The sequence below is a fragment of the Apis cerana genome, linkage group LG1, assembly GCF_029169275.1.
Source record: "Apis cerana isolate GH-2021 linkage group LG1, AcerK_1.0, whole genome shotgun sequence".
Classification (NCBI taxonomy): domain Eukaryota; kingdom Metazoa; phylum Arthropoda; class Insecta; order Hymenoptera; family Apidae; genus Apis; species Apis cerana.
This window is the reverse complement of record NC_083852.1, coordinates 10858835-10886549: the sequence shown is the minus strand read 5'-3', so window position 1 is coordinate 10886549 and position 27715 is coordinate 10858835. Positions and strand designations below refer to the sequence as shown.

Genomic DNA, 27715 nt, shown 5'->3' with positions numbered 1-27715 from the left:
TCGATTAATTCACAATGGAATTTGCACTCTTTATTAAGAGAATCGTAAAAATCTTTTACGGTTCCGACACTTTCTTTATTGTAAATATACATGTTAAGTCTCTTTCTAGAGTTTTACACGAAAGTTGCAGAAACATACGTGGTTGGTGAACGAATCGCGAGCGAGCTCATACGCGAATCTCGAAGTCGGGACGGAGTGCCGAAATGCTTAATTAACGCGAGTGGAGCCTCGGTGGTTCTTCCATGACATAGCCAATCGCGTACTAGCAAGTGACTACAGGCTCCGCCCACTGAGAGAACCCCGTTGCCCTTTTCCTCGTGACTACCAGCCACAGTACGTAGGCGAACGTTCACGGAGTGTTGTCGTATTCGCGTTCGCTTCACATTTTCGAGACGAGCGTCTAGTATAAAGAGACATATTGCAAACTTGAGCATACTTCAATTTTTTCCGTCGTAGAATATAAATTCTCAAGTTGTCTATATCTTTTCATTGTCGGTGGAACGTTTTGTACGCTTTATCTGATTTAAAAATCGCGATTCTGGACACGTTATCGTGTGAAAAAAAGAGTGCATGCTGGAACAAAAAATTGTTCTTTCGTTACGTCCTTGTCTACCTGTCACGAGATCAGTGATCTATCCGAAACGACAAACATGTAAAAGAAAACACGATTGAAAGGAAGAAAGAAAAAGAAAAAAGCCATCGTGTTCTGGAATTATACGTCGGATAAAGATCGAATCGGATAACGGACAACTTTCGATCTCGATCTGTCAGCCTCGGAATCAACTGTCGATGCGACTCTTCGATCGATATCGACTCTCGTAAGAATGCGTGGCTGAAACAGAAGCGACGGACAATTTTGTCTTTTCTTTTTTTTCCATTGATCAACGAAAGATCCAGAGTCAGCAAGTCATCAAATTGCGATCAAATATGCGGCCTATCGTGACGATTTTCTTATTCATACCATTCTTGCTTGTCGCGTGGCAAAACGGCGCGCAGGCTAACTGGTGGTGAGTTTCTACAATACGATTGTTTATGTTCATTATACCGATAACATCTCGGTCCATACCTTCGAAAAGTTGAATTTTTTCTTCACATTTACATTATTTCCTTCGAGGAGCATGCTTTGTATAAAAAATAATTTAAATAGGTTTCGGTACAATTATAACTATATAAAAATTTTTTTTTTATTTTTTTTTTAAAACTTGTTGTCTTTTTAATTATTAATCGTTAATATTTCTTGTTGGAAATATATTTTACTATATAATATCTATATAATATTCTTTTACTAAGTTGTTAACTTGATAAACAATTGAATCGATTTATTTTATAATTTATTTTAAAATATTATAATTACGTTTTTTACTTGTATAATAATAAATTACGAATATAATTTTTATTTAAATTATCTCATTTTTACAAATGAAATATGAAAGTAAATGTATCGCTATTAATTCAAATCTTAATACCTTCATGAATTATAAGCATTTCTAAATTTTTGTTGTGGTACTTAGTTGATTTTATTCATTTGCAATAAAGAAATACTAATATTAAAACAAAAAATAAGTTTATCCACGGCATGTTGCGTAAAAGTTGACATCGAAGATAAATGTTCGATTCGATGGATAGAAAAAGAGTAACATTAATTCGTAGTGCCGATTGAAAACGACATCGTATGCTGTCTGTTAATCTTGCGATCTACATTTATCTGATCTGTTCACGTGAAATTGTTGGCTTTTCATTCTCGATAATTTCCTCTGGGAGACGTGTGGCGAAGTTTGTCGATCTGTAATTCTCTACCATTTTTGACGGACCATCGAAATTGCGATCACGGCGCCGCAACGGTGTACCGGTCGAACTTCTGAAAAGTTAATTATGTCTCGACTATACTGTCGTATATTTCGTGTAATCTCACTATGCAGTTAAACGACCAATATATTAGTGATTAGACAAATTGATTTGCTTGATTGATATTTTCTTCTATACATTATATTACCTTTACGTAAATATTTATTCGATGCAATTGCCAATTATTGTCACTCTATTATGTGTATTCTTATAAAACGTATTATTGTAATGAAAATTTTTTTCGTTCTCAATTAGAGATTCTGTTTAGATTAATAATTCTATAATTTGTATAATTAAATTAATTTAGTTGAAAATTTATAGCAAAACTATTTTGCAAGATCTTGTATAAAACTAAGCTAAAAAAATAAACATTATGAACGTGTAAGTGTTCGAGTTTACTAGTATATTACTAGTATATTTGATAGGTGGTCGGCTCACAAGATTATGGCGATATTTTTACGAGAGCGACGATATAAGTTTCCGCAGCGTAAACGTTTATTTTAGCGTTTCAAACGGAGCATTGGCAAAACATATAAGATATTCGCGAGTATAAAGGTGCATGATCACATTTCCGTACAGAGAAAGGTATATGTATACGTATGGAGATGGTGACGAAACATTCGCTTTGAAGGACAATTTTCTATAGATCGTTTCACCTATTGTCCATAGATATCGCTCAATAAGTTTACCTTTATACTTTCAATTGTCTCCATTATCTATCAGTAATATAAGTATTTTTTTTGTATTTTTTTTATTAACATGTTTCATAATTTCTTATGTTCAAATAAAAATCAGATATTACATTTTTTAGTCAAATAAATTACATAAATTTGACATAAATTGATTATTAAATTTTATAGCTTTTGATATAAAATTCAATTAAAGAATGCAAAATAATTATTCTTACGTTATATTCTTATATATCAGTATCATTGAATATTATTTCAAACTATTTTCATATAAAATGAAAGATTAACTCAGAAGATAATATAACGAAAAAATTGTTAAACGAAGAAATAAATTTAACAACTCTATTCAATCCATTTTTATTACATAGAAGAAATAATAAAATTCATCTTTTTATTTTTCTCATTTATCTCTTATTTACGAAATGAACACAAAGAAATAATATAACATAAGAATTTTTTATACAAGCATACATTTAAAACCTGTAAATATATTTTAACATCTACTTTTATATTGAAATTAAATTTGTTATTATCAATCATCGATTTTTAATATCTATGTAAATTAAATTTTCACGAGTTTTATTGCCATTAATTACCAACATAAAATATCAAAAAAAGAAATAATAAAATACAATGACAAGATAAGAAGATAGTTCACAAAAATTTTAAATACGTTGAACGTAAAAATTGGCCCGTTTAAAGTGCTTTATAGGCAAAGAATCCCTTTCGATCGGACACGCACATGACATCACGATCGGGGAAGCCCCGATGATAGCGGTGATACGCTAGCAGAGGATGCGCCCGAAGAAGCGCGCCGGTGCTGTCGATGCGTCCCTGCAGGCCACACTTTTAAAAGACGTTGACGTCCTATGGTCAAGCAACAATTCCATCGAGCAGATTTTATTTCCAACAAACTGGTTCCCAGGCCGATTAATCGGCTCCGCTGGCGGCACCAACCTTCCGGTATATATATACACGATCTCGCGCCTCTTTGCTTTATCTTTGCTCAGAACATGCGATGCGTGAGCTACAAACGCTTAATAATTCGCATTAAGTCGCGCCTGTTAGCCTTCCATCCTCTCAATCTCGTCCACTTAGCCGGTGCCATCTTCAGCCGATTTCTCCAATCGAATTCTTCTTGATACGTGTTATACGATTTTTTGGGGGATAATCATCGTTTAAACGTAATCATAGATAAAAGTTATCGTAAATTTTACTGTTGTAACGCGTTGTTATTGAAATATGTTGCTAGGATGGAATATTATTAGCATTGTTTGAAAGTTCATCGTTGTCAGTCATCCAACGTGTTATCCATATATACTTACATATGTATTCTTTTGTCTGAAATGCGTAAAGGGAGATATTGTGATATGCGAAAGATAAGAGAAGGTTACACGTCAAATGGTTTTCATTGGATGGCATTCCTTAAATACTTCGAACGAGATGTACATTGACATGTATCTAATAAGCGTGTACCGAACACGTGATTTGTCTATATAACTGTCACGTTGTGGCGAGATATGTAGTATAGACAACTAGTAATATGATAGGCTTTTTATTCAAATATTTATCGTCATAAAATAATATTTCCGTGATGAAACGAACGGCACTTCGTGTTTTATAATATACACGTACTGTTAAAATCGCTTCGATGCCTTCGCATAACGGCATACAGCAAAAAAGAAAAAAAAAAAAAAAAGAAGTATGCACAGAGTCATTAAACAAACCAGTTTGATATTAAGGAACGTTCATTTACGTCTTATCCGTCGGCAAGAGAATCCGACGACGGAAACGATATTACAGGATACATCGGTGCTGTCCTTTCAGTCGTCACGATCACCATAAAGGGGCACAGGACGAATGGTATGTCGTAAACCATCGAGGTTTTTAGTGTGGCGTAGGAACAAAAGCAAGAGAGGAAGATAAGACGGGGCAAAGTATCGACCGTGAACAAGATTTAATAAAAGCATCTTTATTGGTTGAACGTGCGAATCCCCTCCTTGAGATATTCGAACGCGCGATCTCTTTACGACGAGCGATTAAAATTCGTATTAACGACCGAACGAGAATAGCACATTTCGCTATTAAATTACACGATTGCATCTCCCGAACGTTGATCCTTCTTACATTTTCTCTCTTTCAATCGTCTATCTTCTTGGAGATTGTTTCATTTCATAAGCTTAATCTGCCCATATTTGACCGTCTTGCTCATTTTGATCGTCTATGGCAAAGAAGAGAATCTGTCAGTTTAACGCACTCTTAGCACTCGAGCAAACGAACTACTTTTCTATATAGATATGATCTATGTCGCGATTTGCGTATAGTGGAGGGGAGAAAAAGCGAACGAAGCGCGCTCTTACGTCGACGAATCGGTTCGCGATGTTTTCGTTGGGATAACCTATCGAACTTCAAACCATGCCTTCTTGTGGCATTCAATAGCATAGGATAAAGTTGAATAGTCGGTGTTTCCCGCAAGGCAATAATACGATCATTTTATTGAAAATCGAAGCGGCTTCTATAACAAAAGACGTAGCAATATGAGACGTAGTTAAAATTATCCTCATGTGTCATTCTTCTTCCTCTATCCATATCTTTTTTATACGGTTAACATAAAAAGTACCAAATCGTATATAAGCAGTTTCGTTTCTCATAAAAACGAACAATATTGGCAATAACAGGTTCCCTCGAAGAAGGAACCATTCTTTTCAGCCCTTAAAGTAATGGAAGTAAATACGTCGGTCGTCTGGCAGATATAGCTGACCATGTGCTTTCGCATGATCCGATAAGAATGTTTGGATTCGTTGCTCGATTAATAAGTCTTGAGAGAAGAAGAACATACCATAAACTTTCATAGATAAAATTGCTTTTAAAAATTGATTTGCTCGAGATCTAATAGATTTTTGATTATTCTTTTTTTTTACTACTTTTGTTTTTTTTTTTTACGTCATACTGAATTATATAAATAGTTGTTTTTTTTACGATTCTTATATATTGAATATGTTAGATACTTTTTATTCGAAATTTTATTTTTATTGTAAGAATATCTATAAATATTATTCGATATTCTGACAATGGTACCATTAGTAATAATGTGAAACTGCTTTGCATTAGCAAGAATAGTAAACTACGTTCTCGTGAGGCAATAGTTGATTACCTTGGCTTACAACCGTAACGAATCCAAGATTCATCTTGCCGCGTTTTCGTAACAAAATTTTATTGTTTGCATAAAGTGAAATGATATTTTTTATCGAAAAGTATCTTTAGATCTCGTGTATATTATATCGAATATTATTATCGCAATTTTTATTTGGTATAAATGCTCATTCAATGTCGTATAAATCCTATTATTGTTATTGCTTTATTTTCTGTACAGTCTATCTCTATTTATTATTATAATTAGTTAGTGATATGTTTCCATCCATAGACAATTATTGAGATCCTCATTACTATTGATTCAATTATTGATTTCTTTGCCAGACTAAAAATTAAAATTCGTGTTAGACGAATTTCTTTGATAAAAAGCAAATATGGTATGCTACCATAAGGAAAAAGTTGCACCAATCCCTTCGCTTTCTCCTTGCTATTGTAAGTCACTGCAAAAATCACGAATGCCAGTTAAGGTAACGATCCGGGAGAATAATATATGTGGGACCTTTAACATCGTAAGAAGCTTTAAAGGAAGGATCTTTAAAGGCTCTGGGTATCTTCATTTTCTATCAATCGCATGGTCGATGTTTCAAAGATCGTGTATCGAAATATAAATATAATCCTTTATTAATCTGTTATATTGTTACCTGTATATTAAATATTTATCTTAACAAAGAGCATACTCGTCACGATACAAAAAATTATTATTTCTTTGTGACGAATATACGTTCGTCATACGGAATTAACAAGTTCTGATCGGATTCAGTTTCAGCTTATGATCTAAAATTGTTCTGGTTAAACTGCAGCAGTCATGGAATTCTTCTAATCGATGTAATTTGCTCGGCAATTAAGATCGCGAAATCGATTCTCGCAGCGTTCTATAGTGTAGATATACAATTGTAACAAGTCGTTTGAAGAATGCTATTCGTGTTTCAATATCGAATCGAGCCAATCGAAACAGGATAAATAAAAGTGTAGAGTGAATTTTCATGTAACTTAGAGCATTGATGACTGATTAGACGAATATTGTATAGCTATTAATATCAAATTTAATTTTCTTTTCTCAATTCTGATTCTTGACAGATCGAGAATATTCTTTATACGAAACGAGATCAAATTAAATATTAAATTAAAAAAAAAGTATTGTTTTGTAAAAATTTTATTACTAATAATTGAATATTATGTATATTAAAGTTTAATTTAACTTAATTCAATTTCATTTAATTGTAACTTTGATGTTGTTATAGTATTTATTCAGAAAGAGTTAAAAATTCTAAAAACATAATAGTATGCAATTTGTTTAATTTGTTATTGAGAGTAGATTGGTTTTAATATCTTTGCCTGAATGGAATTGTCTTATTATCCTTCCTTGTTTGAATGCAATCGGTGATTCCAAACCTGTAAAAAGAAGTTATTGGTGTCATTTTTAATTAATGACTTTTTAAATTTATTTATTTCAACTCGTGAAGTCTGAGAGATTGCCATGCATTTGATTTTTTATATAAGTTTTAAATCTGTAGTTTATGAATCATAAGAGTTTACATTTCTAAAAATAATAAAAATTAATGTGCATGTCATAAGTAATATAAATGTAATAATATTATAAGTCATCAAAATTATTTTTAACTATTTTTAATTATTTTGAATAAAGTATGCAAAAGTATCTTCTCACATCTTCAAATATATAACAAATATACAACAAATTTTTTAATTTGTAATAGAAATTTAAGCTTGATAACTTGTCTATGTAACAAAAATGGGACAACATGAAGAATTATTAGACCAAATATTTATTTACAAAATAAAATAAAATTGTAAATATAAGTTAAAGAAATAGAGATTAAATGGAAATTAGTCTTATTCCTCTCATAATGATACTTAATGTATACTTTGAATATTGCATTTTATAATATTTAAATTTTTATGCATAAATGTAATAAACATTCTTTCGCTGATTAATAAACAAAAACACAACTTCATTTCAATTAAAAAAAATATAATTTTCCTTTTACATATATCTCGAAATTATATATATTGTTATAAGTTATTTCAATATCACGAAAAGGGGTAGCAAAAAAAAAAAAAAAAAGATTGAAAAAAACACCGATTTCAACTTGGAGCAGGGAGGAAAACCTGATAGCTGTTCTGCTTTATTTAACGTCTATACCTACTTCTCGTTTTTCGCGGCCCAACGACGTGGAGAGGGGGTTAGGCTGTGCCCTCTTCTACGCACGGCTTCTTCCTCTCGCTCGAAGAATCTCCGACAAAGGAGACCGCCGTGGCGCAAGCTTTCGGAGCATACCTTCAGGATTTCTCGGCCAATGTTTCCTTCGGGTCCCAGATATATTGTCATAACGAAGAGGCTAGCTCTCAGGGAAGGTTACGACTCTCTCTCTCTCCGTCTCTGTCTCCGTTTCTGTCTTCCTCGGCAGAATATCAGTACGATACGTTTCTTTATTTCTGGTTTTTGTTCGAATCCTTTCTCTTTCCTTCTCTTACTTTTCCCCGAAATCATCGTTGCTTTTCTTCCAAACTCGCTACTCTCATTACGTGTAAACCATTATTCTGTTCCTTTTTTTCTTTTCCTCCTTTTTTTCTCCAATATATAGTTTTGTGCACGTAGATATATCTGGGTTAGTCAGATTTAATTTTAATTGCAATCAGATAGATAAATCGTCTATATAAAATTCGTATTTCGGTTTTATTGAGAAGGAAATTTTTTTTTGGTTTGCTTGAAGATTTGCTTTTTTAAAATAAAAATAAGAAATATATTCGTAGTTGATCGTCTATAGCATTCGTTTTTATTTTTCTGAAAAGAAGATAATCTTCAAACGAATTTTAAATCAATAAGTTCTTTGAATCGATAAATTTATTCTTTGAATTGTTTTGGTTAAAAAAAAGTGATACAAGAATCAGATGTTACACTTAAATTTTAATGCTTCAATATAATAATATTTCACGGTGCTCTGTTAAAAAATTTAATTTTAAAATGCTATGTATTACCTTATTAAATTAACGAGGATTTAAGGTTGTTGCGTAAAGATCGAGAAAATGAAAATTAATCATATTATGAGAAAATTTCTAAGAGAAATTTTTTTTTAATGGAAAATTGACGATCTACGGCCATCACGACAATTATGACGAGAATGTTAAATGTCAGATCTCAATGGGGAGACACTAAGAAACTTGTTTCGCATCAATCCGTTAGGTGTGCAATGGCACGTTGTCGTCACACACGATGCCATACATCGTTTTAGTAATTCGTAATTTCCTTTGGCACGCCGCCGATTCCTTCATAGGATCCATTCTCTTAACGACATCGTGATACTCGTTCGCCAACGTGAAAAATTCCGGAAAAATGCTACCCGATCACTTTTGTAATTTCTCACCAATCGCTATTTCTTAGTTTCATTTTAAAGAGCAATTCTTACAATTGCAATAATAATCTTGTTTTATTGCATTGTATTTTATCCCTTTCAGGAATTTACGATTGGAATAATTTTCGTTTTGTTGAATTGCCATTTTTTTTTCAATAATTATAGTTATGCCGTTATTTTCTAATCATATCTAGAGCTGGATACAATTCTAGAAATCACTGATACAATCTGTGAGTTTACTTTTTATTGGATCGAATTGCACCTCTCTTATGCCGAATGATAATTCTCTCTTTGGAAAGTAATCCATGCGATATCTTTGGTAGTTTAGTTGCCCCCTTTTCTGATATTAAACGTAATTATACGAAATAATAATTGTTGTAATTGCGATGTAATGATCTTGGAATTGTTATTTTTTTAACAATCTTTGCGAATATTTATATCATCGCAACTGGCAATCTTAGAATCGCAATATTTTCTCGTATTAAATTATTATTTTCCATTTAATTAAAATTCATGCAAAAATCAAGATATATCAAGCAACAAACACGAAACTCATACGAAAGCTAAAGGAATATGAATAATTTCATAAGCAATTGTAGATAACAACTGAAAGTAGATAAAAGAAATAATAGAATAAATTCCATTTGAGAAATATCCACGAATTGCGTGTCTTTTGTCATAAATAGTGGATATTGGCACGAGCATCCTTCAAAGACGTGCCTGAGCAAGTTATACGGCAAGTTAGCGGAAAAGGAAATGACTAAGAAAAGGAGAGCGCATACGTATAAGAGGAGAAATGGTGGAGCCTGAGTGATCTATGGTCGAAGATAAACCACGCGTTCAACAAGTGTGCCTCGTCAATAGTCTCTTGCTGCTGCTTCCTCTATTCGCACTGACTGTATCAATTTTTCTTTTCGTTTTCTCTTTTATTCTCTCTCTCTCTTAGAGAAACTATAATATCGGAAAATATTTATGATATAATTTTTTAAATTATATGATACGCGTTAATTTCCAAAAAAAAGAAAAGTTATTTTTAGTAATTTATTAAATGGATCGATTTATTTAATTGTACTTTAAATTAAATGATATTTAGATAGAAAATTTGCTTCTCTTTTCTCGTTTCATTTATAATGACATACGTAATATTTTATATAATTATAATAAATGAATATTTATTAAAATAATGGTGAATACGAAAAATGTATAGAGAAATTTTACTTTGTTCAATTTGCAATAACGCTGAAGAGAATTGTGGAAGAAACGAGCCGCCGAATGGTCATCACGCATTATATCCGGTTGGTTGAGTTTTTTGACGAGTTATTACGACGTAGCAATGGCCGCAAGTTCACCGCTGATGTTTTCCTCGTTCCCTTGATTGTTTGCACGCGCACACGCTGCGGCTAATTATTTCTGTAAGAACGCACATTTCGGCGAGTAATTAACCAACCCGGGCTCTCGTCTATTGACTTGGGACCGACGAGAGTTTATCGAGGCTAGTGGCACACGAAACTTTTAATTACGTTGTTTGGACGCGTGCTAACCTCAGCTCTCCATGGATCCGATATTTCTCGCTACAATGACTCGAAACTGACCGGCAAAATTGAACCTGTTAGAAATTAACGCTTTTGTTTCTTGCTTCCGTTGAATTTGCTTACTTCTGACCAAAAATATACGATTCCAAATAAAATGGAAAGATAAAAATACAGTATTTATCATGGACGAATACGCGAAACTTTCTATCATTAAAATCGTAATCGCTTCATATGACAAATCCAATTTCTAATCGTTGTCACTTCGATCTGAAAAATAGGAACCGATAATTATCATTAATTTGTTAAAAAAAGACGGTAATTCAATGCTACGATATTATTTAACGTCAGAATTGATTAATTCCGCAAATGGAACGGGACTGTTCTTGATACAAACGAATACTTTCGACGCGAGAAGAAGAAAAACGCATCCAAATCACAGTAGCTACCGATCGACTTCGGCTACTTCCGTATCCCCACTCCATTCCATTCTCCCCACTACTCCCCACGACCGTCACTGCCACCACTTTTCTTCTTCTTCTTCCGTCGCCGAGCATCGTCTCATTTTTATTCCGTCTTCTCTTCCCTCGGTTTCTCACCCCCTTGGACGGTGTATCCACGCTGGCCATAAATTACACGCTCTCTCCTTTTATCCGCGGCGAACTTAAATAACTAGATACGTAGCAGGGTTTGCGAGGGTTTAAACGGCCGATCTGTGTTCCTCCATCCTTATACGGGTCTCGCTGCGCCCGTGGCCAGCCGCACACTCCTCACTCCAATCACTTTGCTCCATCTCACTTGCTCTCCGTCACTCTCTCCGTCTCTTATACGACCACTCTCATTCCGAGCAGATGCAATTGCGTTGTCCCGCGGGGGCGAGAGCGTGTCGCGCAGCCGGACCAAGGGGTCCAATAATGGCGGCCTGAATAATACAGGGGACGCATACGGCGGGGAAGGGTGCAGAGTCAAGTCGTTGTCGCCGCCATGCTCCTTCTCTATTCATGTTAAATTTCATGCCCGATCTGGACTGTTCGTGGAAAGACTAGACGAACTAGGGGTCAAAGAAACGCGGATCTGCTTGGACCATGAAACAGGTAGGGGAACTAGAGGGAGAAGAAGGGGTGAGGGTTCTTTGGTGATCGGAGATTAACTCCATTAACGGTGTCAACTTTTTTTTATCATTTTAGTTCGTGATTATAAAAGTTGTATAATTTTATAAACTGCGAATTATATTAATTATAAATTTTAATAATCGTATCCCTTATCGACACGTTTTTATTGATTTGACTAAACTGTATTTTTTTTCTTCCAAGTGAAAACAAATTTTCCCCTTTTCTTCTTTTTATTTCAATACTACGAATATTATATAAGGTGTTTTTTGGATGATTTCGTATAATTTTTTATTATAATTTTAAAAGCATATTTCTTTCGATAATATTAAAATAAAATTAATCTACTATTTTACAATCTACATAACCAAATAATATAGTAGGAAACTAAGTTTAAAAAAATCCTGCGCTTAATGCTCAATTCACCTTGCAAGATTTTTCGGTCGGTTTGAAATTAGAATTTTCGGTTTACTTATAATTAAATATTTCACGGTGATGAGGTTATACTCTCGCTCGAACCTGGTGGAATGAGGGGGAGGGAGGGGGGAGGGAGGGATGAAGAGAAGATCGTCGAGAGTCGACAATCCCGTGGCCTGACATAAATTAGTCGTGGCTTAAATCCTCGCCTAATCCATCATAAATAACTCCGTGCAGATGCGTGTATGTACGGGGAGATTCCGTCCCCTAAATTATTTCGAAAAGATCGCGGCCCACGTGCTGCATCATCCGTTTAGTCTGCCGTGTGCGCGCGTATGCGCGCGCGTGTGTGCGTGTGTCTGCGTATGGTCGTTTTTACACGCGTGTGCGTGCTTACATGCACGTGTGCCACGTCTATGTTCAATTGTGTGTATACGAGCATGGGTAATACGTGTCCATACATACCTCGTCGAGTGCTTAACCACCTGCCAAATGCACGAGGATTCTTTAATCCCTCATTGACAATTTGTTTGTCTCTTTGCCATTTAAACGGTCACTGTGACACACGTTGAAAAATTGTTCCTTTCATTTTAGACCCGCGTAAATTTTCTTTTTTTTCATCTTTTATGTTTGTGATTTTTATTTTTGTTATTTTTGTTATTTAGTTTTGTCGATCGATTTCTTTTTCTATGATGTCATTTAAGAAAAGCTTTTTTTTTTTTTTAGATATTTGTTTGTGATGACAAATTGTTAATATTTAATTGGTAATAGAAATGATCTTTAAAATAAATTTGGAGTTAAAGATGATTTTTTGATTGAAGAAATAATTTATAAATTTTCTTTATAAATTTATTATTATGTTACGTCAGTTTGTGCAGGAGTATTATTGAATTTAATGAAAATTTTAAAAGAAAAGAAAATTTCATTAATTAAGAACAATTAAGAAATTTATCTAATAATTTGTATTATTGATCCAAGCAAAAAATAATATTGTTATCATCAACAACAAATAATATTAATTATCATATTATATTGTTAATAATAATATAAATAAAACCATCAAATTTCAATTCTATCTTAAAAGAATATAAGCCATACAATCAACTATTCAAAGATTCTGTCATCGTCATATTTACTTATTTCAATTGTACTCAATAATCTTTGCTATTATACATCGAGAAAAATTCTTGTACAGTACGTATTGTACTCTCGAAGGATACCTTCATAAAACGCGTACATAAGTTGCCATCAAAATCAACCCTTTCAACTAGTATCTTTTCGAAAACATTGCTCCTTTATTTAAATCTCAAGAAGGCGATGTTTTTGAAAAATATTTGAAACCTGTTTGGGAAAAAATGCCAAACGATTAATTTTTCCCAAACAAAGTTCGATACGAATACGCGAAAAAATATTCACTTATTATTAATAAATATTAATTTATAAAATCAAATTTATAATTATCTAAATTACCTAGAAAAGATATACTGTAAGATTGTTGTTAATTAAAATAATAATCACTTGTTGAGGTGTGTATAAGCTTATTAAATTAAATAATCAAACATAAAAGAATATTTTAATAATTAACATACATAAATATTTCAATAAACATAACATAGTTTAATATATACATAAATATTAACGTAACGTGAAAAAAAAAAATTGACGATACAGTGAAAAGATTTAATATATTTGTAAATTACTCGCAATCTTCAATTGACTCAACACAATAGCTTATCACAATACGCAGTATAAACAAATTTTACATTCGTCCATGAACAGTGTATAATTAAAATCTTAATGCATCGTATAATAATTACTCTTTGTCATAATGCTCTTTCGACATATTAATAAAAATATTTTAGCCTGTACCTAGCTGGCTCTCGGATACACCACGACCTTTCAAAGATTAAGCGAGGACACACGTCCACGTTTACGATTATACACGAGGAGGTGAACGTGTGTTTAACACGCGTTTCGCGATGCTAAATCTATCCCCGTGCATTCTGGCCACGTCCTGTAACCCCTCGCACGGCTGCACCTCACTTCTTTAATATTAATGGACAAGTTAGTAGACACCCTCCTTCGCCTGGGTGTAATGATGCCGCTCATGATTCCGCGTACGCATTTATTTGGCCACGCGGGACCCTCTTGTTGGTGCCTTTTTTCTTTTTTTCTGATTTGTTTTTCCCTCCTTTTCCTCCCTCCTTTTTGTCCAAGAAGGGTGGATTAAGGGTTGTAGGTTTGGGTAAGGAGTGGATTTACTCTCGCGGGTTCTTGTTTTTTTTCTTGTATTTTTGCCAGAGGTGGAATGGAGTGAGGGGGTGTTCTTTGAGATTCTTTGTTTAAGAGGCGTCGATATTTCTTTTTTTATATTAAATTTTCTGTTTTTTTCTTCTCCTTCTTCTTTTTTTTTGTTCGATTAATGAGAGAATTTTTTATTCTTGTGGATCATTTTATATCATTTTCATGTGAAAATGAGAAAATTTATTGTTTGAAATTTTATAAGACTGTAAAAAGTATTTACGTATCATTGTATTTATAAATATTTATTAAGTATAATCTAAATATTAATTAATTAGGTTTAAATATATCATGTTTTGCATATTAAGTAAATATATGTATCAAATAGATATATAACATTTTGATATAAAAATATAAAAATAAAAGTTTGATAGCGTGAAAATAAAAAGAATACGATTAAAAATTAAATTAAAAAATCTTGTTTTTCAGTGTTAATTTTAGAATTATTTTAAGAAGATTTGTTTTGTCTTATTTTATATACAATAATGATACGTTTTTCTCTCGTAAATAAATGAAATTTTGATTATCGATGATTAAATCTCGATTTCTTAAAGCAATATTCAAAAGCAACGAATATAACTTCAGAAACATCAATTTGTATTCATTCACGGCGAGCATTACACGGTGAACTACTACTACACGCTCTACAAGCATAATTGCTCGATACATCAACAGGAGAAGGAATAACGTGAAAGATTCGCACGTCGGACACGGAATGATACGCATTAATTATTATACCACCACGATATATTTTTCGTCCAAACAAAAAAGGGAAAAAGAAAACGAAAAAAAAGGATACCAAATTTTGTTGCACATGAAATTTCATTTCTTCATCGCTTCATTTCAGTTTTGATCGTGTATCTGTTTTTTCTTTTAATTCCTTTGATATTTGTTATATGTCGAAAAAAATCAATCAAACTAAAATTAATTAATTTCTTTTTTAAATTAACAAATTATTATACAATCAGCATTTTTATAAATAAAATATAATGTATTAAAGAATAAATTATCCTATTTCAATGAATTTCTTTAAATTTTCATGTATAAAAAATATTTTTTCGTGATAAAAAAAAATCATTTAGAAATATCAAATCAAATGGATACATCAAAATATAAAAATATATTCAAATTTTAAATATTTTTTGATAATAGTTTTGTAGAACCAATCGAGTACCAGAATTAAGAATCGATTTTTATATTTTCACTTAGCTATTCGATTCATCAATCTTTTACTTCGATTTATTCGTAAATATTTACGAATAATCTTGGACAACTCAATTCGATTTTATTCGAAATTTGAATGATTCTGTGATAGTCGAAACGATTCGAAGATATTTCTTACAAAGCTTCTTCGTCTACTCGAATTTTTTTTAGCCTCATTCGATCGTTTGACCTGACTCGATTACGATAGTGGAGACCCATTGGTTGTTCGGTTTTTTCTGGTGGAATATTATAGGAAGACTACTAGGCAGGTAGATGTTGGGATCTTTTTTCTTTAACCTACCACCCTTCTTTTGGGTATTGCTTGCTTACGAGATAAGTAAATATAGATTTTAGTCTTGAACGATAGATGAATATATGAGCATTTCAGTAGTTCTGTCAGTGGAAGTGATTCGTTTAATGATTTTTGTTTAATAACTGGATTTGTTGGAATGCATTTATGTATCAGGAACCCTTTTTTTTTTATTTCGATTATTTATAGCGCATGATAAGGAAAGATTGGAAAGATTGGACCGAATTTTTAACTCGAATGATATTTATCTAAATATGCTATTAACTCTTAAAAAAAAATATTTTCATTTATCCAGCATAATCTAATTTAATTCTAATAAATTTACGATTGAGATAAACTCGTTATTATCTTCGGTAAAAAAAAATGACTCTCTTGATTTAACTTAACCTAATTTTCTTCTATCGATGATAAATTCCTTTTTTAACATTTGAACATTGTTCAGGCTATATCCAAACTTTATTTAATTCTTTAACTCTTTTCCTGAAAATATTACAAAAAAAAGAATTATTCATCTATCTTTATTAAATATCTTTTGCAAAAGAAAAAAATTCTCAATCGGTTTACCTATATATTACGTTATATACTAAGATCGATTGATATAATCGATTGTTGTATTCAACCTAAAGAGCATGCGCAAAGATCTCAATAGAAAATTGACATTAATAGAAACATCATTTAACCAATAGGAATTAGTTATTTTATCGATATCTAACCAATCATAAAATTCTATATAATGTGTGTATATAATATTACATTGTTTCCTTCGTATCGAAGACAAGAAATGTGCAAATTCTTTTTAAAAATAGAATAAACTTTTTTTCTTTTAATTAAATTTAAGATTGAAAATAAAATGATATTTTATAATGAAATTAAATTCTGAAATAAACCACCAATATATCAAAAATATCGATTTTGATAATTAAAATAATTATCTTATCGTTCAACATATAAATATCCATAAATTATCGAATTGCATGTTTTGCTTCTGGCATGAAGGAGACGATATAATATTTTAATATATATTATATTATTATACATATATATATATATATATATCATTATATATAAATAGATAGACATGTGGTACATACTTAGGTACATACTTATACGTACAGGTAACCGAAGGCCTGAGGCTCTGTCCGAGGTAGCCATTACTCGGTGCGTATACGTCGTTCTCCATGGGGTGTCCTTTTTTTTTCTTTCCCCTTTTTTCATGCCAAGGTGATTTCCGTTCTTTTCCGTGACTCACGGTCGAACGACGTGGAATGAGCACAGAAAAGAAGAGAAGTACGACGTTCAGAAAGAATGTTCCATCGTTGTTGTTCCTCCCTCTTCTTTGTCGAACCAATCTATACCGCACTATTCGAGAAAACCGCGAAAGAAACGGCGGAAGAAGGAAAAAAAAAAAAAAAGAAATGACCGTGTCCTCCGCGTTCCTCCAGTTTTCTATTTTCTTTCCATCGTTTCTCCTTCCCTCTTTTCTATCCGCTTGTTCCTTCTTTTTTACCCTCAAAGAGCAGTTCTAACCCCCTCGCATTCCATTTCTGACTGCTTTCTCTCCCTCAATCATTGTTCGTTTCTCATTGTTCTGGTTCGAGTCGGTGAAGTTCCCTCCGCTAGAGAAGTGGAGGAAGAGTGTGCAAGGATGGAGAGAAATCGCGGTAACTGGGGCGTAATGCGTACCACGTGAGGATTTAAATCGAGAAGGAATCGTATAGGAGAGGTGAAAGGTAGCCCGAGAGAAGAAATGAAGTATACACAACGAGGGAGGGAGGAGAAAAAAATAGTGGAAGATGGAGGGTGCTCTTGATTTGCCCGGTAGCTCGATTTTTCGTGGTCGACCTTTTGTCGAGTGGAGACTGCTCCCGATTCCTCTTCTCTGGCTTATGGGAAGAGAGAAAAAAAAGGGGGCCACGACATAGGAGGCGGTGTACGAGAGGTGTACGTGCGCTTACAGAGAAGTAGGGGCAAAGGAGGGTGCCCCGCTCGGTTGAGGGAGGAGTGAAGGGGTGGCGAGAGGGGTTGAAAAAATGGCGAATCTCTCTAACAAGCTTTCGAGCCGAAGCTTGTGGGAAACAAGCTCGAGGCTGGTGCGCTTGCTGTTGGGTCTCTTAGTCGTCGAGAGGGTAAGAGAGGAGAAGAGAGGAGAGAGGAGTAGTGTACAGTGAAATAGAGAAAGGAAGAGAAAAGAGGAGAAGAAAAGAGGAGAAAGAAGTACACTCGAGCGGAGCAAAGCCTAGCGTGTACTTACTCCCAACCGCTGTTTCCTTCCTTTTCCTTCACTTTGTTTCTTTTTTCTCTTCTCTGTCCCTCTTCTTACCCCTCCTCTCGAGTCCCTCCCCCACCCTGATTCGGTCCCAGGAACGCGTAGATCGCGTAGCACATACGCTGCTACACCGAGACTCGAGCGGTCTCGAGCGTCCTCGAGCGCTCCACCCTTTACGCCACGCTGCTCTCTCGAAAATCCAACCCTTTTTGGGTCGTTCGACCAATCGCCGCCAGCTAACTACGGGCTAGTTATGTATCGGCTGCTTCTACCACGCGTCTCGGTCCACCTTTTTTCTATGTCGCCTCGCGTGGTCCACTCCTCTTCTTTCTCTTTTCTTCTTTACTTTTTTTTCTTTCTTTTTATTTCTCCTCCTCTTATTAGATCGAAACTACGTAGTTGCACTCGGCTCGCGGTTGCCTTGAACTGTTTCGCTCTGAAATTCTATTCCACTTACGAGTGCCTTCTTCGTTTTCCTTCTCCTCGTCGCTTCGCTGTATTGCTACACCGATGTTCCACTCTGGTGAGAGGTTTTCCACGTTCGTTCCATGCTCGTTCGTTCTCTCTCGCTTTTGGTACCCACGATTGCTCTTCTCTCGATCCGCTGCACTTCCGCCTCCTCCTTGCACCCTCCACTTCGACAGCTTCGTAGAGGACCAGGGCAAGTGGTACCTCCAGGCTTTTGTCTTCGTCTCACTTTGGATCATTGTTCACGTGTCTTTGTCGGACACTCTTGTCTCCCTTCTGGCTTTTGCCCTTTCGAGAGGATGGAACTTGGTTTTTTACTCGGTTTTTCGACTTCTTACAAGTTTAATACCCTCTTTCCTGTCCTAAGAACGGGTTCTTCGTTGCCCTATCTGTTGCATTCGCTTGATATTGCCTCTCTTAGTTGCTACTTAACCATGAAAATTTGTTGTGTGTTTTTTTTCATCTTTCGTATAATTATTTTTCACGTTTCATCTAAATTAACACGACATATATTTATTTTTATATAATTTTATAATTAATATTATTCAATTTTTTTTAACGTTTTAACGTCAGATTCTTCCTAATTCTGTACGCGATATTATTCTCTTATACACTATCATACTAGTTTTACGATTCTTATTTTATGCTACTACAATATAACGCTGTTTGATATTACTGCTTTTTATATCGATTTCTCTTTTTAAAGTACATTTTCTTCCTGGTCCAATTTATTATATATGCTTGGTTCCTTATCCAGATCTCATAAACACAAAAATTTTATATTTCTCATTTTACCCAATATCGTGATACGCGTTTTATAGTTTCGTAGTAATTTAGATAAGACAGCCATGTTGTTATCGACCGCGATCTATCGGCCAGCGACAGAACCATATTCTTCCAGTCCACATCGTTTCCAGATCGTTCCGGTGTCTTGGCGAATCATGGCGTGTTTGAAGGATACATCGATGCGATTTTCGAACTACGTTACCTTATCGCTAGTCGACCGTAAAATGACGAAGCAACACTTTCGTTGTCGTTCATTTTAACACCCGCTTTGATCGTTCCACATATTCTAACCTGGCCTATTATCCGTTCACCCGAAATAACTTCCAACAATCGAAGAAATTGATCTGTTTATTGATACGTGGTTATTGCTGTTCATCGATGAATCATATGTATAATCGTTAGAGAGAGTAGTGTATGTAAGTGCATAATTAATGTGAGTAATTTGTGTGATTATTTTGTGTAATTTTTTTACTAAAAATATCCGTGTAAGTTTGTTTGTATGTTTACATATGGAAAGATATTTGCTGCAATAGTTGACTCTCTCGTGTCATTTCTTAATAAAAAAATTATGACACAAAAGTGAAAACGAATAAATGATAAATAAATTTTCATTAAATTTTTAATACTCGAAGACTATTAGGTATAAAATACATACAGGATGTCTCAGAAGGAAATTGAATAATTTTATTAATATGTTTAGTTATTTCGATAATAAAAAATAATGCATATAACATAAATTTTTGATTTGATTATAGAAATTTTAATAATCGTTGCTCCGCTAGTTATTTTATTCTAGTAATTTTTTCAATGTCATCACTTGCATTACATATTATTTGTATTACTTTTTTACGTGTCTCTGAATTATCATTGCCGTGCACTTTTATTTTCACATAACTGAATAAAAAACTGATTTAAGATTTAATTTTGATTACTCGAATGCAAGTATAATAATTCATTCTTCGTTTTTTATATTTACTGAAGATGATTAGATGATTTTGAACATCTTCAATTTATATAAATACAAAAAGATAAGAAATATAAAAAATTATTTAAAAATCCTACTTCAATTATGTACTACTTATATGGAATTTATTTTTTAAAATAAATTAGAAACGAATAATACAAAACCTATACATAAGATATTCATTTTTTATTCAGAATAACTTATTAAATATATTAATAAAATTTTTTAATATCTCTTTTAAGATATCCTGTATAATTCATCTTTTCCAAATAAGAGAGTCCTTATTGTGATATTCGTGCTTTGAATGAAGATAAAATTCTATGCTTGAAGGTGATATTCTGAAAATGGAACGCAATGCACAAGTCGTTGCTGGAAGAAATATAGCGGCATTGTAAAATCGGTCAAGCGTCAAAACATATTCGAGTATCTAAAGAAGTGAATTGATTATCGGAAAACACAGAATAATGCACGTTTCGCAAACCTGTCAATGTATTATTCAATATTGTTGTTTCATATTTTCATTTAAGAGTCATTATATTTCTTCATAGACTGTCCTTCAATTATCTCATCATAGCTATTGATACTAAAAGTGAAGTAATTAATTCGTTGTAGTATTTGATACAAAAAATATATATTTGGTATTGAAAATGTTACATCAATATCACATTAAAAATAAACATAAAAATTGGCTATAAAATTAAGTGGCTAGAATAGAGTTAGCTTGGATAAAATTAATGAAATTCAATATTATTGGTTAATATTTCTTTATCACATTATTTGATTAAATTTTTCATTACGATATTTTTCGAAATAGATATCGTAAAAGTTCTATTAAAAACATTTTAATTAATAAATAATACAAAATATTACATAAATATCATTAGAATTAATTTCTTGTTAAGTTTTAAGTGTTTAAGTTAAGTAGAATCTCATATGATATACGTTGCCAAATATTCCCTATATTTATTATAAAAAATATTTATTATAAAATTAGCCTAACGTTGTCATCTTTTATTTAACAAGTGTATGAATTTCATACGACAACACATGGTGCCTTAACCATCGATACATCAAATTATTATTAATACACGAAAGGAATAAAAATAGAAAGTGCACACGATAATACGTTTACATACAACACGTCAAACACGTTTGACTGAATAAAAACAACAATATTGAAAGAATTCGAAGGAAAGAACAACTAGGCAATCATGTCGGCCATTTTGCACGGCTTTATCAAGTTAGCTACGAAAAAATTTTATAATACCTGTCACGTTCAACGAAAAGAGAAGTAACGATTAGACCTGTTTCACCGTGCTTTTCCACTACTATCAAACCAGTAACACGAAGCAATAAGAACAGCATTGTGATCAGTGTTCTTAGCATTGCATTTCTGAATATAAACGACGAGATCAAAGAGAAAGAGTTATATGAAAATGTAGAAAATTGTAAGAAAAAAGAAGTTGATTTTTCTCTCGTGGAATCGCGTGTTTTTTTCGTTCATGAATCTATCTTCTTCTTTATCTTTTCTTTTCGGTTTAAATAATGTGTTTAGACGTGTTTATGTTGATTATAGCAAAGGTAATTTTATTATAGAGATTTAAGAATTAAATTATAGATTAAAAAATATAAAATCACATAATATTATTCACGTAATATTTAGTAACAGAAAATATTCTTTGATATTCTTTGATTAATTTAGACTCAGAATAAAGAAATTTTGTTATTTTTAATTAACAATTTTTGATATTTTTTTAGTTGATTGATTGATTGATTGATTGATAGATCACTTCAAATCATATTAAATTTTTAATGACAATTTTTTATTTACGATAAACCTTTAAATTCATTCATTTCAAATATAATTTAAAATGTTATTAAAAAAAAAAAAAAAATTAAGATGATTTCTTTCATTTTCTATCTAATTTTGAAAACGAACCTAACCTATAAATATAAAATCTAACTATATGTATTAAATCTTATATTTACTTATTTACATCGCTTTTTTCCTTATCTTTTTTCTTCTCGCCATGTTCACAATGTGTGATTCGTAAGATGATTCGTCCAATGCGTGAACCAATTCACATTCGTCGACCGCTACATGTGGCCACACTGGACGATGTGCGTGCATATAAATGAGAGCGGAAATAGGCGCGCAAACAAACAGACAAACAAGCCACATTGAGCGAGTCGCGGATTGTTCTGTGAATTTTGCAAGAGTCATATTCATTTCTGAGATTGGTTTCTTCCAACTTCTCTCGTTTCCTTCTCTCTTTTCCCTCTGTCTTTTCCGCCACTTGGACGGACTTCTTTCGTTCAGCCCATCAGCCGAGTTAGAGAGTACGGGAAACGAAACGATTCCATCTATCAGAGATGGTAGAGGTAGCGGAACTTAGAATAAAGCGGCACGAGATAAAAGGAGGAGGACAGATTCTCTGTTAAGAAAAATCTTAGGGGAGGGGCAAATTCAGATTAGGAGGGGAGGGCGAAGAGGATGAGAGAGAGAGAAAGAAAGTGAGCGACCGGACGGAGCCGATCGATCGATCCTTCTGTCTTCAGAGAAGTTGTGAATTCTCGCTTCGCCTCGTGTTCTCCAAGTTTGCCTACTCTACAATTTTTCGTGTAGCTGTTTACCGATAGAGCGGCGCGTCGTGACACGTGTTTCATGAAGTTTGATCTACCGGGTGTTCACTATGAAATTGAGTTTTTCTACGTGAGTTTTGGAAATAACGAAAATTGGTTTGTTTGCATCGAAGATAAGATCGAAAAAAATTCTTTTTGGATAATTGTATGAAATTTAAGATTGAATAATATTTTCTTGATACATAAAAATTGTTGAATAATATTCCTTTGATAAATTGTTATGATAAAATGAATGATTATTTCAAATTTATACAATTATTTTTTGTATAATATAATAAATTATGAAAAAATACAATATATAGAAATGAAAAAAACAGAATGATCAAATAATACGTTAAAGAAAATATATAATTCCTCAACGATTTTGAGAAACTAATTCCACATAAACTATTACAATATATCCCACTCAATTAATCACTCAAAAAATCATATTTCTCAATTAATCCAGATAAACTTATTTTTTTCAAAAACTAATTAAATTTAAATCATAAATATTTATATTTACAATTATTAAATTAATATGTTATACATAAGCTATTGATAACATACATGTATCAACACATACAAATAAATATCCAAACTCGTCAGGCTAAGAATATCCGAGGGGCAAATTCAATTCGGTGTACATGTATCGAACACGATCCCAATAACACGATTTCCATCGAGAAACCGATCACTGGAGATAATGTTTAACGTAATAAGATAAGAGAAAAACGGTTTGATTCCCTCCCAGGAGAAAAGTTCCGGCGTAGATTACACCAAGTGGTCTTCCTTGGAATCCTAACCGTTCGCGTGGCCGTGCATCCTTGACTTCTCCCCCCACCCCTCCTATGCTTACCCCACTTGAGTCGCGGATGCAACAATTGAGGCCGGATCGCAAGAGAGGACTCACACGCGGAATCGTCCATTTCCTGCGTGTATGCATCGAATATTTTTATGGAAAAGAATTTTTATCCATCGAGACTTATGAGATTGTGTTTCGACGAGATTCGATATTCTCATTGAATACGGAACATAGGAGAATATTTTTGAGGAGGAAATCAGGATCTAGAACTGATACCTCGAGGCAGAGAATTGTTCGAACAGTATTGCAATACGGATAAACGATTTTATGAGCGGTTTTGAAATCTTGATTCAATCAAAGGTGATGCAATTTTTCTATTTATTTTACATAGATTATTCATTTCTCGTATTCGAAATCTTGATGTTTGTTATAATATCTAATTTAATGTTCACAGTTTTGTAATTCATGGCAGTTTTGTGTACACTAATTTATTCTCAGTGATCAGAAAGTATTCGTAAATTTAATTTTACATCGTATAACAATAATTATAATTGGAAAAACAGAATTTTCATTTGAGATTTATTTTTTTAATTTATGATAAAAAGAAGTATCATGGAAATTTAAATCGAGTTCAATCATAATCGAATTTTTTAAACCATCTTATTACAATCTTCTACCCAAAATTATTATAAATCTTTCAACTGCAAACTACTATTATTCATTCAATCGCTATTAAATCGGCATCCAAGAATCATCTGCTCGAAACTGACCCACTGTTAGGATAATCGTTTATCGGGACCCGCCATAACATTCTTCTAAAACACTTAAAAAACTGTTTCTTCGAAATTAGAAATCGTTATAAAATTCTCATTGGTATGTATATTGGTATGGAATTCGAACATATACATTTGCGAATATATTTATATATATATATAAAATGGCATCGAGATATCAGGCTAGTAGAGAAGTAGATTTAAATATCTTTCCAAGCTGGCCGCCATTCCGATAATTCTCGGTGATCCGACGGCTTGCTGGACAACCTAACGAACGGAGCTCGATCGAGAATCGTTAATGGTGGATAGGGTTAGGTTAGGTCGGCAAGTGAAAGGTGGGGGGGATGAAGCAGTCGCCAAATTCACAACGCTAATGCCTGCCGGCCGGTTCTCTGAGCCTATTTCCGATATCGGACAGGGCCGGTTTATAAAGTTCATCCAGCAAAACGACGTACTTGAGTGACGTGCGGTCGGATCGTACTCGTTAATAAGTACCGCGTGAATGCTCCTAAAGTAGAAAGCGGCTTCTATACCTTTCTTTTTCTCCTTCATTCTATGGATTCTTCTTAGAGGTCTTTACCATCCATTTTTTTCCATATTTTTTTTTTTCATATCTCTTTAATTTTCGTCATTATATGTGTGTATGTGTGTGTGTATTGTTTTTAATTAAAATAGAAAATATATTTTTTTATTATAGTTTATTTTAACATCCATTTTTTCATTATTCTACGTTTTTAAGTTTTTGGTCATCAGCATTATTTTTTTGTTTGTTTTTTAATTAAAATGGAATATACATTTTTACTTTTTTATTATTTATTTTTAATTTTTATTATTTATATTGCACTCTCTAAATTGATCATTAAATTAGATAGGATTATTTGTCTGTATTCAATTAAAAAAAATTATGTATTTAAAAATCGGTCATTTAATCGTTATTTTTTTTTTTTAATATTTCTTTTATTACTGCCTGTTATCTCTTCTTTATCAAAATTTTAATATTATTTTTTAAAAAATAAAGTTTTCAATTTATTAATCAATTTTAAAGATTCTTTTAAATTGCTAGCAGAAAATTTTTGATTTATATGTATTATATATATTAGTTATATAACTAGATATATATACATATATTTTAAATTATAACTTTAAATTATAAATTAATACATATGTATCTAGAACATCATTAAATCAACATCATTTGATATCATTTGATCGTAACAAAATATACAGATCCACGTGAAAATCAATTATTAAATCGATAAAATATCATCTTATCTTTCTCATCTCGTTTTACAATTCTTGTTAAGAATTCAAAAAACTACGAAGAAATTCTCAATTACGATTGTCACGTCCACGATGAAACCATTCTAAGAATCCTCTCTCTCGGTTGATTTCCGTCTTCCTGAATGCATTAAGAGTCGCGGTCTATTCTCGGAAGGTGGAAGTTCGCCACAGGCGACGAAACGGAGGCGGCGGATCGTGCCAAGGTATCCGCGACATTTCATAAACACAAAATCAATTTTAATCCTCGCTGAGTGGGATTGCCGCGCCCTTCCCTCGCTCTCGTGCTTATTTATAAGCGCAACCGGACCACTTCCTGCACGAGTTCGCGCCGCGAATCTTGCGTCCTTGTGTCGTTTTCTAACCGAAGAACGATTGCATTGCTAATAGACTCCATGTTGTGTATTTGTACAATCATATCGAAAGATTATTTGGAAGAAATGGCGAGTGGTATTGAGGTGATATTGGAATGGTTTATAAAGATTGATTATGAAGGAAATGTAATAAGTATGTATAAATATTGATGATGAAAATGAAATGTTGAATATGTAGATATTATTCGGAATTGGATGTTATTCGAGCAAAATTTTTCTACTCGATAAAAATTTTTGTTCGAATTTTAAAATTTTGAGCAATATTCAATTGAACAATCTTTGAATAAAATTTTGAATAAAGGGATTTTTTTTAGATATATTTTCTTTTTCTATTTTCTATTTTTCTTTTTATTTTTAGTCTCAGTAAATAAGATTTCACTTCTTAAGCTATTTTCTTAATAAATAAGATTTCACTTCTTAAGTTGTATATATAAGTTAAATAAAGATATATATTATGAAAATTCTTAAATATTATATGTGTTAAAATAATATAATGTGATGAAAATAAAACTTAATACATATAATATAATAATATGCTATTTGATTATAATATAATGATAGGTTAATATAATTTACCTTTATAATTAACTATAATGGTTGAAGAGATTAAGAATTATGATTAATTATGTTAATAAAAATGTACATAAAAACGTGTTTGCCATAAGAATTTAAATGATGAATTAATCTAGTAATCAGTGGTCGCTTTAAGTATTAAACTTGTACAAGTGAGAGAGAAAGTATATATATTTAATTGAAAAAATTAAATGTATCATAGGATTTATAAAAATCTATACAAAAAGAACAAGATATTTTTATAAAGAACAAGATTATATTATAAAAAGAAAAAATAATTTGCAAAGCTGCTTTGATATTAAGTATAATGACAGAATATTTTTCTGTGTCATTAACATTAATCTTGATATACTTTCTCGAAATTGATGATTTTATTCTCTATTTATATTCACCTCAATTAACAAAATTGCTTCTGCTGTTCGATCATCAACTTTTTCATATAAAAAAAAATTATTCTTAAATTATAAATATCAAAATCATAAAAGTTTGAAAAAATAATGAATTAAAATTTTCATATAAAATAGTTATGAAGAAATAAAATGAGAATTGAAGAAATTACAAATATGAATATCATTTTAAAAATATTTTAGAAAAATAATATATATCTTATATTACTATTATTGTTTACAACTTATATTTATATCTATATTTTAATTCAATTAATTGTTAATTGATTGTTAATTGTGGGGATCATTTTTTATAATTAAGATTTTAATTTTCTTTTTTAATTTCCTTTTCAACAATCTTTCTTATTTTTTCAATTATGCAAATATCTATTATTAATTTTTTATTAAATACTATATTAATACCAATTACATTTTTTAATTTTTACTATTATTATTTCTTTTATGTATCATGCATTCTCATAGCGAAAAAGGA

The 27715-nt window shown here is 32.2% G+C and overlaps 1 protein-coding gene and 1 long non-coding RNA gene across 2 annotated transcripts in view; one reads left to right on the top strand and one right to left on the bottom strand.

Moving 5' to 3' along the window:
* Positions 1 to 322: 322 nt before the first annotated feature.
* Positions 323 to 27715, top strand: part of LOC108001794 (protein Wnt-1-like) — a 63867-nt gene continuing 36474 nt past the window's right edge. Inside the window, exon 1 of the mRNA XM_028668708.2 lies at positions 323 to 1007. Coding sequence (XP_028524509.1) covers positions 928 to 1007 — 80 coding nt within the window. The 5' untranslated portion in view covers positions 323 to 927. The remainder of the gene's footprint in view (positions 1008 to 27715) is intronic.
* LOC133665646 (uncharacterized) lies at positions 6836 to 11381 on the bottom strand. The gene is made up of 3 exons (XR_009828775.1): positions 10277 to 11381; positions 7853 to 10009; positions 6836 to 7079 (listed from the first exon to the last, which is right to left on the bottom strand). It is a non-coding gene; the product is annotated as an uncharacterized LOC133665646 (long non-coding RNA).